The sequence below is a fragment of the Amia ocellicauda genome, chromosome 9 (assembly GCF_036373705.1).
Source record: "Amia ocellicauda isolate fAmiCal2 chromosome 9, fAmiCal2.hap1, whole genome shotgun sequence".
Lineage (NCBI taxonomy): Eukaryota > Metazoa > Chordata > Actinopteri > Amiiformes > Amiidae > Amia > Amia ocellicauda.
In genome coordinates, this window is record NC_089858.1 from 23,498,879 (window position 1) to 23,515,128 (window position 16,250).

Consider the following 16,250-nt stretch of genomic DNA (forward strand, 5'->3'; position numbering starts at 1 on the left):
TGACATCAGGGGGTTAAAGGTTACACGATACGCACGTCTTTATATTATTGTCTTTACGTACAACTTTTAATATGAACATTCTTTAAAAAAAACAATACAGGACAGTTATGTGAAAAATATATTTAACAAATGTTTGCTTTTTTGATTAACAAACAAAGTTCCGGTTGAAGGGTCACAGAAATGGGAGGGTTTAGTTGAATAACAAACTAAGCCGTGCATGTCAGGGTTAAGATATACTCTGATATATTGAGAATTATGAGAACGAAGCATTTTATTTAACTCTAAAACCATGGCTTCATCGCTCTTGCAAGTGAACGGAAGAAATATCCGGAGTAGCTCGATTTGGTGTTTTTCAACCAGAAATAAATCCGTACATTTTGGGAAAAGCAGTCCAATACATGCCAACTTCACTCGCAGCAATGTTAACAAAACCGTAAAAAACCAGGACACATGCGCAGACTGTAAACTTAAAACAATCACCGACTTCCTACAGACGTGTACAAAACGGCAGATCCGGCGAGTCAACACTGGAGTTTTACAGGTAATTCAATTAATGAATGCTTTATGAAGTATTAATTTAGTGCACACTCTGTAGAAAGTAATGGATATTTAAAGGCTGTTTTGTGTAACATTACAGTACGTCATTGAGAGTGGACATGTTATTGCAGACAATGTTAAAGGCTCTGTATTGCATAAGAAGATTATAATTTGTTTCAGGTCTGAAGCTGAACGTGACAGCACAGATATTTAGCATTAGGTCATCTCCTTAATTCTGTGTTGGTTTAGTTGACGAGAGAACTGTGTGTAGAGCCTTTTTTTTCATGTAAGACAATGTGTATTAATTTGAGTCACATAGGCTGTATTTTTGGTATTTCACAGCAAATGCTTTACAGACCCATAAGTCCCACTCTCCATGGACTAAACAAGAGTTTGGTAGAAAAACACCTAGTCAGCAATCCAGTTGGACTGTGGAATATTTTAGGTAAGCCATTGTTCTTCATTCTGCATCTTTCGCTGTCCTCGCTTTTTTCCTTGGCATATACTGGGTGTACTGTATAGATGTGGATATATGTAAATATGTCTAAAAGTGTGTGCGTGTGTGTTTTTGTGAGTATGATGTGGTTTGTTACAGTCTGGTGATACATAAATCATAATTCTTTGTTTCATATTTTTAGGAGCAACAGATTATTTCAGCACCTCCAGATCCAAACGAGACCGGAAGAAGGATGACGAAGCCAAAGGAAAACGTCCGGAGGAAGATGATGGTAAAGTCTTCTGCCCTTTTTTCACACGTCTTGCCCTACACAGCCCGAGTTTGGAAAAGACTAGTTTGTCACCTGCTGGGATGAGCTTTTCTCTAATCTCTGCATTTTATTTTACAGTAATAATGCAGTGATTAGAGAAATATTGATGGATCATTTTCTGGGACAAGTGTTTTTTTGTTTTGTTTTTTTAAATATATAGACAAATATATTTAGACAAATTGTAGGGAATGGGTGCTGGATTGGGACAGGGACTTATGGACAGGGCCGAGACTCATGGATCTGGCTGTGTCTTGTAGAGGAGAAGAAGCGGCGCGAGCGAGAGGACCAGATGTACCGGGATCGCCTGCGCACTCTCTTCGTCATCGCTGCCATCATGACTCTGCTCAACAGCATCAGCACCAGCGGGGGGAACATCTCCTGGAATGACTTTGTCAATGAAATGCTGGCGAAGGGTGAGGTGTCGTGGGTGCAGGTGGTGCCAGAGAGCGACATCGTGGAGATTTACCTCCACCCTGGAGCCGTGATCTTCGGCAGGCCTGTCAGTACCACACAAGTATCAGACTAGTTTTGCATAGCACAGCAAATCAGATTTTAAATCCTGGGCTATAAAACTACATGGATTACATACCCTCATTGGAGCTAGCATGCAATATATATTTGCTGTATTGTATATGGAAAGGTTTTTTATTTTTTTTGATTAAAATTTATCATAGAGGTTCAGGTCAATTCATGAGTTTTTTTTATTGGAAGCTGGAGATTAGTGTTATTCATTTCAGCTCATGAGTAAAATACTTAAGCTTGGGTTGCAAGTGGTCAAAACCTGCATATTTCAGCATGGTTGGTAACTTTTAAAGGTGATGAGAAAGCAAGAGCACGGAGAGTGAAATATTCTGATTGTGTTGGATTGAGTTTTGGACAGCCAGGAATGCTTTCCAGTGTGTTCAGTACGCTGCAAGTACTGTAAGGCAGCAGCTTTAGTTCTTAGTTCTTTTGAGTCTCATGGTATCATCTCTTGCTCAGAGGCTGGCTCTGACATACCGGATGCAGGTGGCCAATATTGACAAGTTCGAGGAGAAGATGCGAGCGGCAGAGGAGGAGCTCAACATCGACTCAAAGGACCGCATCCCTGTGTCCTACAAGCGCACTGGGTTCTTCGGGAAGTGAGTACAGAGCTGCAAGCTTAAGAGTAGACTAAGTAATGGGTTTGATGATTTCGGATAATGTAATCCAATCCACAATATTGCAATATTCCCACAGCCAAGGTACCTCACAGTAAATGCCCAGCTGTATAAATGGGTACAAATGTAAGTCACCCTGGATAAGAGCGTCTGCTAAATGACAAATAATGTAATGTAATATGTGGCTCAAATCGTTTGATTGGACTTATTTTTCCATTATAATGCAATTGGATAGCAGTATTTTTTGGTAACTTTAAACAGATTGTATAACTAACTAGTCATCTGGGTTTAAAGTTACCAAAAAGCTCTGTTTTCTTCTAAGGTTACAATAAAGTTTTCTTAATCATACTGAGATTTTGAGCATTGCCTGTAGTGCATTGTGTAGTTAAGGGTTTGTTTTTTCCTGATGTTGCAGTGCCCTGTATGCCCTTGGCATGGCAGCTGTAGGGGTGGCGATTCTGTGGTACATCTTCCGTCTTGCAGGGATGGCGGGCAGAGAAGGTGGATTCAGTGCATTTGTAAGTATGGCTCCTGTGTGGTGATGCTTCATTTAATTAGATTAGAAGGTTTATGCTCTAAATCCTGTCCCATCTGGATCTCTTTAACTATATGTATAGATAATTATATATCTATATGGACACTCATTTTATCATGATGATTTTCTATTTCTTTTTACCAGAACCAGCTGAAGATGGCCCGTTTCACCATTGTGGATGGGAAGTCTGGTAAAGGTGTGAGCTTCAAAGACGTGGCTGGAATGCATGAGGCTAAGATGGAGGTGAAGGAGTTTGTCGATTACTTGAAGGTAAGATATAATTCTGGGCTGCTGATAGGTCTATATTTTAGAAATCTGTAATAGTTCAGGGTAAATGAAGATAAATTACAGTTTGAAACCAAAGCACTTCTATTGTTTTCAAGTTAAATTGACATTGTTAATGGAAACTGGTGCCAACCAGGTGCAGGCCAGACTGTAATAGGCAGCGGACAGGTCTGTGAGGCCTCGCAGTCAGTGCTCTTACTATGTGTTGACAGAACCCAGATCGGTATCTCCAGCTTGGAGCGAAAGTGCCAAAAGGTTCCCTCCTGCTGGGGCCACCAGGCTGTGGCAAGACTCTGCTGGCCAAGGCTGTCGCCACAGAGGCCCAGGTCCCCTTCCTTGCCATGGCAGGGTCAGAGTTCGTGGAGGTTATTGGGGGTGAGTTATTCACCAGTCTTATATAATTGATCTGAGTGATATAACTGATTTCAACCTGCGCTCCCCCAGAACTTGTATTCAGTTTGTAGCTGCTCCTGAGGTGTACGCACCGTGTTGTTTCCCGGTGTCTCTGTAGGCCTGGGAGCCGCCCGGGTGCGCAGTCTGTTTAAAGAAGCCCGCGCTCGCGCTCCCTGCATTGTGTACATTGACGAGATTGATGCCGTGGGCAAGAAACGCTCCACCAACATGTCAGGATTCTCCAACACGGAAGAGGAGCAGACCCTCAATCAGCTGCTGGTGGAGATGGACGGTGAGTTTACTGGGACCACTCTGTGGCCAGAGCTTGGTTCTCTGTAAGATTAAATAGTGGGGATCAGTGAGCATTTTGTTGATAGTTTGATGTTATTTAAGTGAACATAAACATGCTGAATTTATTTTATTGATTAATTTATTTATTTCAGGAATGGGAACCACTGACCACGTCATAGTACTGGCCTCCACAAACAGAGCAGATATTTTAGACAACGCACTTATGAGACCAGGCCGACTTGACAGGCACATATTTATTGACCTGCCCACATTACAGGTATGTCTTGTGCAAAGCCCTACCACCCTTGTTCAATCTTTATCCTTTCTCAGCACTGCTGAATACATATTATGTAAAGGTTATCATATCCTCTTGAGATTTACAATGCTACAACTGCCTGGTTCTTAACAAAGGGTCCTCTGTATGCCTCTGCAGGAGAGGAGAGAGATATTTGAGCAGCACCTTAAGATCCTCAAACTCACACAGCCAGCCAGCTTCTACTCCCTGCGACTGGCTGAACTGACTCCTGGATTCAGCGGTAACAATGCCCCTCCACTCAGTCCCTGCACAGACTGCACCAGTTCTGGTGTTTAATTAATGCAGCCCATCCCAGGTTGTTTAAAAACTTGAAAAAGCTTTGAAATGCAAGGCCAATTTACTCCAGAAACTTTGTTTTGTTTGTTACTTTGAACTGATGTTGATGCTGTTGAGTCCAGAAGTACTCTGTTATTGTTATTGTTAAAAGTTATTGTTAAGTTAGCAGGAAATACAGCAGTGCTGTTGCATACTCAAGGATATTAATCGCACTCTGCTTGCCACCAAGGAGCGGACATCGCCAATATATGTAATGAAGCTGCACTACATGCTGCAAGAGAGGGGTTCAAATCCATCGACACCTTCAACTTTGAGTATGCTGTTGAGAGGGTCATTGCAGGTACTGCCCCTATCAAAGAACACATTACTAAAATCTGCTTGTACACAAAACTGCACTGCACTGTAAACACAATAAGCACATGCTTAACCTTCTGTGTTTTAGTGTGATGAATGACGTTTCCTCAAGGTTGGGTTTAATTAGTGTTTGTTTAATTAATAATCATAGAGAAAAGCAGAAATTGGCATATTGTATAGTATTGAATATCAACAAATCAGTTACATACTTCTCCATAATTAGGCTTTACAATAGTCAAAACTCCAACCCTAGCCAACACCAAAGGTTTACACTGCGCCCAATTTGGAAACTTAACTTGTGTGGGGGGGATGTAGAAAATTACTTGGGTCATTATTCAAAATTGTCCAACAGACTGGATTCTCACAGCAGCCAGTGCTCCTGCGTCATCTGGTTACACAGTGCTGAAGTAGCTGGGAGGTGAATAATGGTATCTGTCTTGTGTGTGTGTGTGTGTGTGTGTTGTAGGAAGTGTTAAGAAGAATAAGATCCTGTCCAAAGAGGAACAGAGGGTTGTTGCTTTTCATGAATCGGGGCATGCCTTGGTGGGGTGGCTGCTGGAGCATACCGAGGCTGTCATGAAGGTACACTGTCTCTTTCCCAGGCACTGCTGTCCTGCTGTCCTTTAAAAGAAATACAATCGGTTCACTTCAGTGTTTTTGTTTTCTTCTCAATGTCTGCATGTCTTGGAACATTGTACCACATTGAAATGCTGAGACTAACAACACAAACCTGCTCTCTGTATGGAGCAACGGGTGCTTCCCACATACTTAAAGTAAATGAGACAAATATATTATTTTAGTACGAGAGAGTACTTCCTGCTTACGGTGCTGGTGGTAAAAGCAGGTCACAGTGGCTCACCTTTTAACAAGGCTGTTGTGTATCGTACTAGGTGTCCATTGCACCCCGGACCAACGCTGCTTTGGGGTTTGCCCAGATCCTGCCCCGTGATCAGTACCTCTTCACCAAGGAGCAGCTCTTTGAGAGGATGTGCATGGCGATGGGGGGGCGGGTATCGGAGGCCATCACCTTCAATAAGGTCACGACAGGTAAAGACACACGACACTCAGCACACCTGCTTTTCTCACTTCCTACCTTTATAACTTATCAAATGATACAAATGACAGAAAATGTGATACGCCAGTACGTCAGTATAGAAGTGTTGGTGATGTGATGGCTGTGTTGTTTTGCCAGGAGCCCAGGATGACCTGCGAAAGGTGACACGTGTGGCATACTCCATGGTGAAGCAGTACGGCATGGTGCCCAGTGTGGGCCAGGTCTCCTTCCCTGAGACAGAGGAGGAGGGAGCCATTGGCCGCAGACCCTTCAGTCAAGGCCTGCAAGAGCAGATGGACCATGTGAGTACTGATGACGAGCCCTGGGAGATTGGTGTCAACCCAAAACCAGGAAGATAGCAACTGTTCCCAACCCTTGTCCTGGAGTACCGTGGTAGTTTTCATCCTAACAATGTTCTTAACAGAACTAAAGATTGTCTGATTTCAATCTAGTCAGTTATTTTCAGCTTTTAAACAGGTGGAGATTGTTCAGGTACCTGACTATTGGGTTGGGATAGAAAGTAGCATACACAGGTTGGGAAGCCCTGTCACAGTGTAACTCTGACATTTTCTTTTGCTCTTACAGGAAGCTAAGATGCTGATTGCCCGTGCATACAGGAAGACAGAGAAACTGCTTCTGGACAACAGAGACAAACTGATCATGGTAAGGTCTTCCTTTGACTTTTTTTTTTTAATAATACAAAACAATGTCCGCTGTTTAGTGTGTGACTCGTACGTGCATGTTCTCAGCTGGCCAATGCCCTGCTGGAGCGGGAGGTGGTGAACTACGATGACATAGAGGCTCTGCTCGGCCCCCCGCCAAACGGCCCAAAAAGGATGATCGCCCCACAGAGCTGGATCGAGGCGGAGAAGGACAAGCAGGACACGGGCGAAGAGGAGCCCCACAGGAGGAGACGCAGCCCACGAAAAGAGGAGGACGAGGATGCCAATCCCGGGCCAGTCTGACTCCAGACACCACATCCCCAGCTTCCACGGCCTCCCTACTTAGGGTTCATGGACCTTATGACAATTTCCACCAATTCATGTATTAAAAGCTTGTATATTTCTACATTGAGAGACTTGCTTGAAGTTAAAATTTGGTTCAGAACCCTTCATAAATCAGACCTAATTTCCTTGAATTATCAGCAGTCTGCTTCAGATGCACCTTGCCTACTTATGACAGGTGTAGGTGCAAATTTGATCCCTTTGTTAAAATTCCTTTACAGATGGAATCCATCTGATCTATTCATCGGAAGGTTGTTTTACTTGTATGCTGGAACCCCCTACAACTGTACGTCTTGCGCTTCGGTGCATATGGTATGTTTCAGGGTTCGTTTGTTAAAATAAATCTATGAATTCCTTCCAGCTGACAGAAAATAGAACTTCTACGCATCACAGATATTTGTTTAATATCCTTCTTCCTCCATTTATATGTATTCAGGTTTAGGAGAAACTAAATTATATATCCACTGAGATTTCACACTTTATGAATGTAATATATATATATTATTTAGACTGAGATGGACTAAGGCTAAATTATACATTAAAAAAACTGGAATGAATGGATGTAAATGTAAATTTACAGAACAAGAGGCTGGAGAGAGTTGTTTAGTGTTTGCAGTGTGAGTGATGCCTCTGAATAAAATAAGACTTTAATGTAAAAGCTTTTCTGTCTTTTTTAACATGAGTAGTTCTACTGGAGAAGCAACATTTCCTATATACAATAATAACTTTTAATTTTTGGGAACTGACAATATACATATGTATACATATAATAGAAGTGAGTACGTTTCTGCGACAGAAGAACAACCAAAGTATGGGACATTGTTGATAAGGTTAAAATGGCAGTGGGATGAACACATTGCAAGAACAGGTCTAAAGATGCACAAAAGAAGCTATAGAATGGATCCCAAGAGATGGAAGAAAACTAAAACTAAAAACCACATGCAATATGGGAAGATTAAATAAGATTTGCTGGTGTGACCTGGAAAAGAGAGGCTGTACATTAAACAAGTGGAAATATCTTGGGACCTTAATCCAGCAGTGGATAGATAAAGGATGATGATGATGAGTGATATATAATATTTTTTATAATATCCGTCAGGAAAATAACTATAATGAGCCAGTTATAGATTAGTTTGACTGCACTTTCACATTACCGCAAAATGAGTTCAGATTTGTGGATGTTAAACCAAAACCATATCGACACTTACTTTAGCAGAACATATCGATGCAATACAGGGTAAAACCAATCAAACCAGTTCAGCCAGCTGCAGCACATAATGAAGACTGGGCCCCGGGAATTCCGGCCCGGCCCACAGCGCCACGGACACGCCCGGGCATCGCGCGTCACACGTCACGCAGCGTGGTTTGCGGAAGGGAAGGAAATAAACACCATCAACACAATTGTGCTGCATTTACCGTCAGCAACGAATCCGAGAGGTAAGACGGTGACATGTTTCGAGATTGTGTCTTTCGTGCCGGGGATAGTGATAGTGATAGTGATAGATCATCTTTTTAACAGTTACCAGCGTGTATGGATCTGGAGAGTTGCAAGGTCTTTTCTTGTCCATTTCCCTAACTGGCGAAATTATTAGCTGTTGACTTCCGGGTGTGGATTGTCAGTATGTCATAACAAAGACAATGCTACAACAAGTATACAATCCTTACAGAAATTAACATTGTATTAAGTCGGTAGTTCGTGTCTATACGTGGGGATAGTGTGTGGTGATGTATTTTTGCCCTTCTTCATTGTTTAAAACGGTTACGCAGTTATGCTCCTCTCAATCTAACAAGAAGAAACAACAATGAAGTCAGGGAAACCGTCAGTTTAATTCGCTGGTTTATTATAGTGTCTCATATTAAAAATCTCTTCGTTTGGGGAAATAAAAACAAGCCAATTGTACCGATCTTTTTCATGGTTTGTGTCACTCTGTTCCAGTGTCTTTGTGTTTGGTGTTTCAAACGCCAAATTCCAGTGTATCAATACTGATCAGACCTTCAATTATATTCCTGTAATACACATACTGAAGGGTTGATTTGTAGCTTACAGTTTAGTAACTACACGGATCTAAATCGAAATAATGGTTAGTGTGTGTGTGTGTGTTGACGGGACTTCAGTGAAATATCTCAGACAAAATGAATTAACGGGGTCGGACTTTTTTCTGACATTAACAGTTCTGGATGACGTCATGGGCTCATCATGTGATGAGGGTGGCTGTTAGTGGACTACATTATTGTACCCATTCCTAGATGGGGCGTGTTGAAAACAGGGAACGGGAGAGCACGGAAATGGTCTTTTTCTAAAATAAATACATCAACCATAAGTTTAAAATTAAAAAATACAACGCCTAATATCTGCATTCCAAATATTTTAGTATAGACCTTTTTATGTGTTGGAAGAACAAATATTCTTGAACACGTTTACTCATCTCATTCTTTATACTAATATACGGTCACTTTCTTTAATACATTTTACAGTTAATCTAACTAATCGTTTGACATGTAAGCATTTCAATTCAAACCTAATACATTGTTGGATAATTACACAGTTTTAAGATTGATAAGGGTAAGAAGTCCAACAACATTCAGATTCCAGGTTCCATAAGGAGAGACCATGAGTGCTCACTTGCCTGTTGTTCTGGGGGTTGTCTGAGGGCACAGTGTGCATAAGGGATGACTCTTCTTTATCCAAAGGAAGCTGTCCATCATGCTTGGTGGTGGATTCAAAGCAGAGAGACTTCGTGTCAATCTCCGGCTGGTCATCAACCGCCTCAAACTGCTAGAGAAGAAGAAAAGTGAGTGTCATTTCTGCCCACGTTCCACACCTTGACCGTGTTAGACCACTAGGCCAGTCTTGAAGCTGTATTACTTAAGAGAATAGATAGAAGGAATGTTTAAACCATAATGAAAAGTGTTTGTTTTTTCTTCTTGACCACAGAAAAATCCTATTGAGATGTCAGATGACATTAGCTAGTCCAGAAGTGTATAAGTTTGGTTTACATTTTTTGGTTACTCTGTACTGGAGAAATCTGGTTTACATAAAGATGGACTTTCAGGTTGACCTCAGAAACATAGTAATATGTAATGTCTCTGTCTCTGCCTGTGTCCTCAGCTGAGTTAGCTCAGAAGGCCCGTAAGGAGATCGCAGACTACCTGTCGTCAGGGAAGGATGAGCGTGCGCGGATCCGTGTCGAGCACATCATTAGAGAGGACTACCTGGTGGAGGCCATGGAGATCCTGGAGCTGTACTGTGACCTGCTGCTGACTCGCTTCGGCCTTATCCAGTCTATGAAGTGAGGGAGCTTGTCGGCTCTGTCTCGCGTCATCTCTAGAATGCTAAAAAACACTCGTAACAAATGATGTGCAGCTAATACTTCACCTGTGTTCTCTGTGTGTCATCTTTTCATACTGACACTTAATTTGCATTTCAAGATGAAAGGATAGAAAGAAGTTGACTGAAAGCACAGAGATGCATCTTTTAATTTCCATACTTCCTTTTTTTGGTAACGTTTTGTTACCAAACTACCAATTACTACAGTGACTGTTGGTTGTGGGGCTCAGTTGTGCTGTTGTGTTCGTTGTCCGCAGGGAGCTGGATCCAGGTCTGCAGGAGGCAGTGTCCACCCTCATCTGGGCCGCCCCCCGCCTGCAGTCAGAAGTATCTGAGCTCAAGACTGTGAGTACCTCACTTGCTACTGCCCCCTGCAAACAAGACCCATAACTCATTGTAGGATCATCTATTTTGATGATCTTGTATTTAACAGCTGGTTTTGTTATCTGAAATTTGAACTGTAAACATCTACCATATATAAATTGAAAGGTAAATCTATTCTTTAAAATATAGTTTCTCAAAATAAGTTTTATATGCTGTACCTGTCCTTTCTAATGTGTGAAACCAACATGCTTTTAAAGGAAACTTTCCTGGTGTTTTTGTACCCATGTTAATGCATTTCCTAAAGGGAGGAGTGTTTGGTTGGCCAGTGGAGCTCACATAGTGATAGTAACCGGATATGAGACTCAGGCCCTCTCTCTGTTCACTACACAGGTGTCGGATCAGCTGTGCGCCAAATACAGCAAGGAATACGGCAAGCTGTGCAGGACAAACCAGATCGGTACCGTCAACGACAGGGTAAGCCTTTCATATTGTCCACCTTTGCCATTTTTAGTAACGTCTGTTGAATTACAAAAATGAAAGGCATTGAATATCTGTCTTGATAATTTATAGACTGATTATATCTGAAAACAATATCATTGAATAAACACAAACTATGAAGTATTTAGACAAACACTGTTAACCACTCTTTAAGTTGTACTTGCTGACGTCTTTGTTTCTCCCCACAGTATACGGCTGTATCTTGGGTATTGACTTATGGGCTGGGCATTGATGCATTCATGTATATCCCTTTGGTGTATCTCCTGCAGCTGATGCACAAATTGAGCGTGGAGGCTCCCCCCAAGATCCTGGTGGAGCGCTACCTCATCGAGATCGCCAAGAACTACAATGTGCCGTATGAGCCAGATGCCATTGTCAGGGTAAGAAAGAGCGTTTTAATTTCTTTCCCATCCTTTATAATGGGAGCCTCTTTCCCATTTCTGCCATCGCTGCTTGCCTTCATTAAGGGTTTTCTTCCCCCCTACCCCCATACTGCCTAGATGTGAGAGATGGTGCACTGTAACTCTGGTTTATTATGAATACTTAAGTATGACTTTTTTTGTTTTTGTTTTTAAAGAAGAAAAAACATTTGTGTTGCCTGTAGATCTGAGCAGACCCCAGATATGGGATAAATGCCAGTGTGTAAATCCCCCAGAGGCTCTTTGAGAGGTGTATGTGTTGGTGTACGAGTATGATGAAGTACTGTGCATTGCTCTCTCCACAGCCGGAGGTGCACCCCGGAGAGGAAGCTGACCTCCTCCACATGGACAATGACAGCAAGAAGCCTGGGGGTGGAGGCGGAGGTGGTGGAGGGTTCACTGCTCCACCTGGGATAATGACTATGCCCATGCCTATGCCCATGCCCACCCCTCATGCTCCCTTTAACTACCCTACATCCAAAGGACCAGTAAGAATGCCAGTTTTATTTCTATGAAAATACACTGACATCAGATTTTAGTCAATTTTCATTTAATCTCCAGAATTATGGAATCGCTAAAATAACCCATGATTAAACATGTTTGTTATTGAAATGGCAAAATAATGTCTGACTTCGCTAGTCAAAGCTCCAAATCTGAAAAACCCAAGACTAAATCACAAAATCTGTAGCAAAATTGTTTAAAAATAAATAAATAACAGAAGCTTTCTTAGTTTCTCACAGAACAAAAGTGAGATTTGAAAGGTTTGATAACCGCTTGTTTGCTAATAATTATCACATAATTAATCTCTCCAGGAGACCTTCAATGGCCCAGTTGGCACCTATGATGGGTTTAACAACTTTCAGCCTCCAGTGACAGGAGGGCAGCCCCCCCAGTTGCCCAGCTGCCCCCCTACATATGAATCTGTAAGTGCGCCCCCCTCCCTCTTCCTTAACCAGACCGATGGACATCAAGCCAGCAAACACAACTCTAAGGAAAGAAGGGTTTCTTATGGTTTCTTTTGGCTTACAATATGCGTCATAACAACACTAAGCCATGCTTTGCTTTTGTGTCTGACATGCATTGTGAAAAGAGCCCAGGGAAACAGGCACAGAAAGAACACATTCTGAACTTATGCTATGGAACATACTAACCCCTTGGCTTGCATAATAACCCAAATGGCTTTTAACATGGAGATTTTACCCTTCCCCCCCCCCTCCATTTTTGTTTTTGTTTTTGTTTTTCACCAATGTCTAATAATTCAGCTGCATCTGTCACATTGCCATGCTTGCTGTTGCTAAATACTGTTTGAATGATTCATACAGTTTTCCCAGTCATTAAGTCCATTGTGTTAAGTAAACCTAAGGCATGTTTTTAAAATGTTTGAATTAAACTTAAGACATGTAGATATATTTTTTTCACTTATGTATATTTATTTATTGAATTGATTGGCTAGTTTCCTGAAAACTAGATGAATCCTTCTTGTGCTGAAGAAAACCTTTGTAAACTGTACAAGGATTTGGCCTGTTACCAAAAAAACTCAAGCCTATTTTTTTAATAAACAGTAGCCAGCAGCTAACCCTGTATGCTTCTCACAGAGGTATTTGTTAGTAACTTCTTTTGAAATGTAGACTGGATCACACTGAGGTCAGGGTAGCAAGGCCTTCAACTCTCTCAACCTCTAACATATGTATCTGTCATTGTTAGATTGATGAACTTACCAGAAATTCTGATGGCCCTTCACAGGTTTCCGGTAAGTAAACCTCTCAACCTACTTTACCATGCCCCTAAACATTTTAAATAATTATGGTGTAAGAGGGTCAAGGCACTGTCAGAGTGAAGCCCACAATTATCTCTTGGGACACAAAGTTATTCATAACCTTTCATAAAACTGAGTAAAGGCATAGAAACCTCGTGTTGGCTTTGAAGAATGGGGTTTTAACTTAACACTCTATAGTAAGACCTCTTTACCTCTTTGTCATGCGTCAATATGTATCTCGTTAATCTCCGGTGTCTCTTCCTCTTCAGGCCCCTCCGCTCAGATATATGACAACTCAGGCCTCCCAGAACTCCCCTCTGTTCCCGACACTCTTCCTGCATCCTCGTTTGGAGGAAACCCCGGCCCCTCCGATGACATCGACTTTGACGACCTGTCACGCCGCTTCGAGGAGCTCAAGAAGAAAACCTAAACCGATAGCACTCCCTGCCTGCGCTCTTTCACTACAGTTAACAGGAAGGGCTAAAGCCCTGGTTAGAATTCTATACCAACTCTTGTCTTGCAGCACAAATTTGATACCTATACTGTCTATTAGTTACAGATGCCAATTTTACTTTTATCTTATTTAAATGCAAATTGAAATCCACCTGAATGGCTGGGCGGTTTACAACAATAATCCAAGATAAGACTGTTCTCTGATCGGATGACTCCACTGGTCGTGCGCACAAGACAAACAAAAGTGGACAAAAATAACATGTCTGGTAATCGCCAGTGTCAAAACCTTTCAAAAATCTGAGCTCCTCTCATGGAAAAACGTTTTTTATAATAAGACTTTTTGATAGTGTCTGCTGTAGTACTTATACCATACCAAGTTATACCATCGGTTGTATTTGTGAAGAGATCATTGCAAGTGTTGTAACCCTTAACCCTTGTTTATAAGCAGTTTTCATGTGCTGTGTGTGTCACAGGGAGATGATGGGAGGGCACACTTGGGGATAAAAAGCAGAGCTCTACTGTGTCTAGTGAGTTAGGCTTTCCAAACCTGAAACCAACCAACACTCCTCCACTGTTCAAAGATGTAAGGGAGCGAATAGTGTCAGTCTGCCTCTGCAACTAAAGATTTTGGATGTGCTTGGCTCCGCAGGCCTGTTGCTAACAGGAAATGCTGTCCCTTTTAATTGCTGTTGTTTTTGCTCAAATGCAAAATGCAGTGATGAAAGTACTAAAACTAATAATAAACTTCCAGAGAGGCCCTCATGTCATGTCAGCTGCTATGGTTCCCAGTTGCTTTTCTTGCATGAGATTGAAAACTAGAAATATCCAAATGGTGCAGACAACACATCTGTAACTTAGTTGGAGTGGGTATGTATGCAATTTTGGGTGTCGAATGATTAAGAATAGAAATAGGCATGTATAGGTATTTAGCTGAAGATTGTCGTTTTTATCTGTACTAAAAAACGAAGTCACCAACTAAAGTGGAGAAGCAATTTCCATGTAACAGTAGAGGTTTTCCTTATGTTCTTAAGCTTTCATTTTCTCTTGTAGTATACATATATATGCTCAATGGTTTTTTTTGTCATTATTTCCTCATTGCCTTTAAAATAATAAGAAATTCCCAACATAAGAAGAACACTAAAGCAGATTTATTATATTCAAAGCTGAATTTCCCATCCCTGTGGAAATGTTACACTCGTGGCTAGGTTTGCCTGAAATGCAGCAGTACATCATAATGGAGCTAATGCTATTATTGGGGGATTGTTTGCTTACGTTTAACATCTTTAAGACGTCAAACCAATGAATGCTGTATTGCATGGAGTGCAATGGATGTGAATGTTTAAAAGAAGCTATCATTTTAGTGTATGTGAAATATTTGATTTACACTGAGTTTGCCTTAGTTATCTTCTTTTGTCAGTGGCCTTTGTTCTGCAGTGTGAGTTTATTAAGCAAACTCAGAAGAGGTAGTGACTTCTGTGCTGTCTGGATGTTTTTGGTTTACTGTTGCACATTTTTATTTTTTGCCATAGCTTCAGAGTCAGAATGTTCAATGCTACAAATTCAGAAGGATTGTCTATTTATGTGAAGATTTTTTTCCTTTCCTGATTTGTAGTGTATTGAAAAGAATAGAGACACCAGGATATGAACTGGACTGTAACATCAGTAAATGTTTCAAGTCACAGATTTTATATATAACCATGGTGGTAAAGTAAATTTAGACCCCATGTCCCCTCAAGACTTGGCCCAGTTTGCATCATGTGCTTTAAATGCTGTCTTCTGCTTGTCCTACTGTTCTTAAGAATGCACTCCTATAACCATTCTTTATTCTGATTTTTATTTGAAGTGATGTAGAGTTTATAAAGTTTGTTGCTAATAATTATACCCTTTAGTGAAAAAATATTTTAATTACTTATAACTGACATCTTCAAAGGATATTTTTCTTTCCTGTCATCCAAAATGGTATAATAAAGAAAATATTTCCAAATGTTAATGTGAAGTGCACTGATTTCAAAGTGAGGTATAAAACATAATGTATAGGTTCAGAAGAGTCCACTCCCCCACCATTCACACCCTTCCTAACATAAAAGCCCCTTGATCACAAAGTCCAGTCCATAACAAAGCAATTATACCTTTAAGAATGCATTTTAATAGAAAGAAACTAGTGTGCTCTGCTAAATCCTAAAATTGTTAAAAATGCAGAATTATCACCCGCGTTACTTCTGACCAAAGACAGCTCACCCTCCACGGTTTGAGAAATATGGCCATTACTAGCTCTAGCCACATGGGGGCAGACTATACTCACACAAATAGCATTAAAGACACTATATTCCAATTCCATTAAGATGTTTTTTGTATTTAAAGCAGACTCAATATGGGGGAAATGTAGGTAATTTGAAGGCACAATAGATTACATTCTTCATGTCCTCCTTTCTGATCTGAGACAGGTTTGTTTTAGTATAGATTTGTAGCAACGTGAAAAGACTAGAACCACAAAGCATACAAATGGGAATCCTCACTGTAC

At 41.1% G+C, this 16,250-nt stretch overlaps 2 protein-coding genes across 3 annotated transcripts; both read left to right on the plus strand.

Annotated features, from left to right (window-relative positions):
• Positions 1-165: 165 nt before the first annotated feature.
• On the plus strand, positions 166-7,609 carry spg7 (SPG7 matrix AAA peptidase subunit, paraplegin). The gene is made up of 17 exons (XM_066713770.1): positions 166-541; positions 880-982; positions 1,176-1,265; positions 1,562-1,803; positions 2,286-2,425; positions 2,859-2,961; positions 3,123-3,248; positions 3,476-3,638; positions 3,775-3,948; positions 4,100-4,224; positions 4,381-4,483; positions 4,769-4,879; positions 5,360-5,475; positions 5,784-5,940; positions 6,086-6,249; positions 6,533-6,610; positions 6,697-7,609. Exons 1-17 carry the CDS (start codon positions 290-292, stop codon positions 6,910-6,912), a joined length of 2,463 nt encoding a protein of 820 aa, XP_066569867.1. The 5' UTR covers positions 166-289; the 3' UTR covers positions 6,913-7,609.
• Positions 7,610-8,289: 680 nt separating this feature from the next.
• On the plus strand, positions 8,290-15,719 carry ist1 (IST1 factor associated with ESCRT-III). Of its 2 annotated transcripts, none has more exons than XM_066713772.1 (10): positions 8,290-8,388; positions 9,643-9,743; positions 10,061-10,241; positions 10,537-10,624; positions 10,994-11,077; positions 11,371-11,481; positions 11,826-12,008; positions 12,333-12,443; positions 13,225-13,270; positions 13,546-15,719. In XM_066713772.1, exons 2-10 carry the CDS (start codon positions 9,656-9,658, stop codon positions 13,704-13,706), a joined length of 1,053 nt encoding a protein of 350 aa, XP_066569869.1. In that variant the 5' UTR covers positions 8,290-8,388; positions 9,643-9,655; the 3' UTR covers positions 13,707-15,719. The 2 variants fall into 2 exon arrangements, with proteins under 2 accessions (XP_066569869.1, XP_066569868.1); XM_066713771.1 differs by having other exon boundaries at positions 8,306-8,388; positions 9,647-9,743.
• The last annotated feature ends 531 nt before the right edge of the window (positions 15,720-16,250 follow it).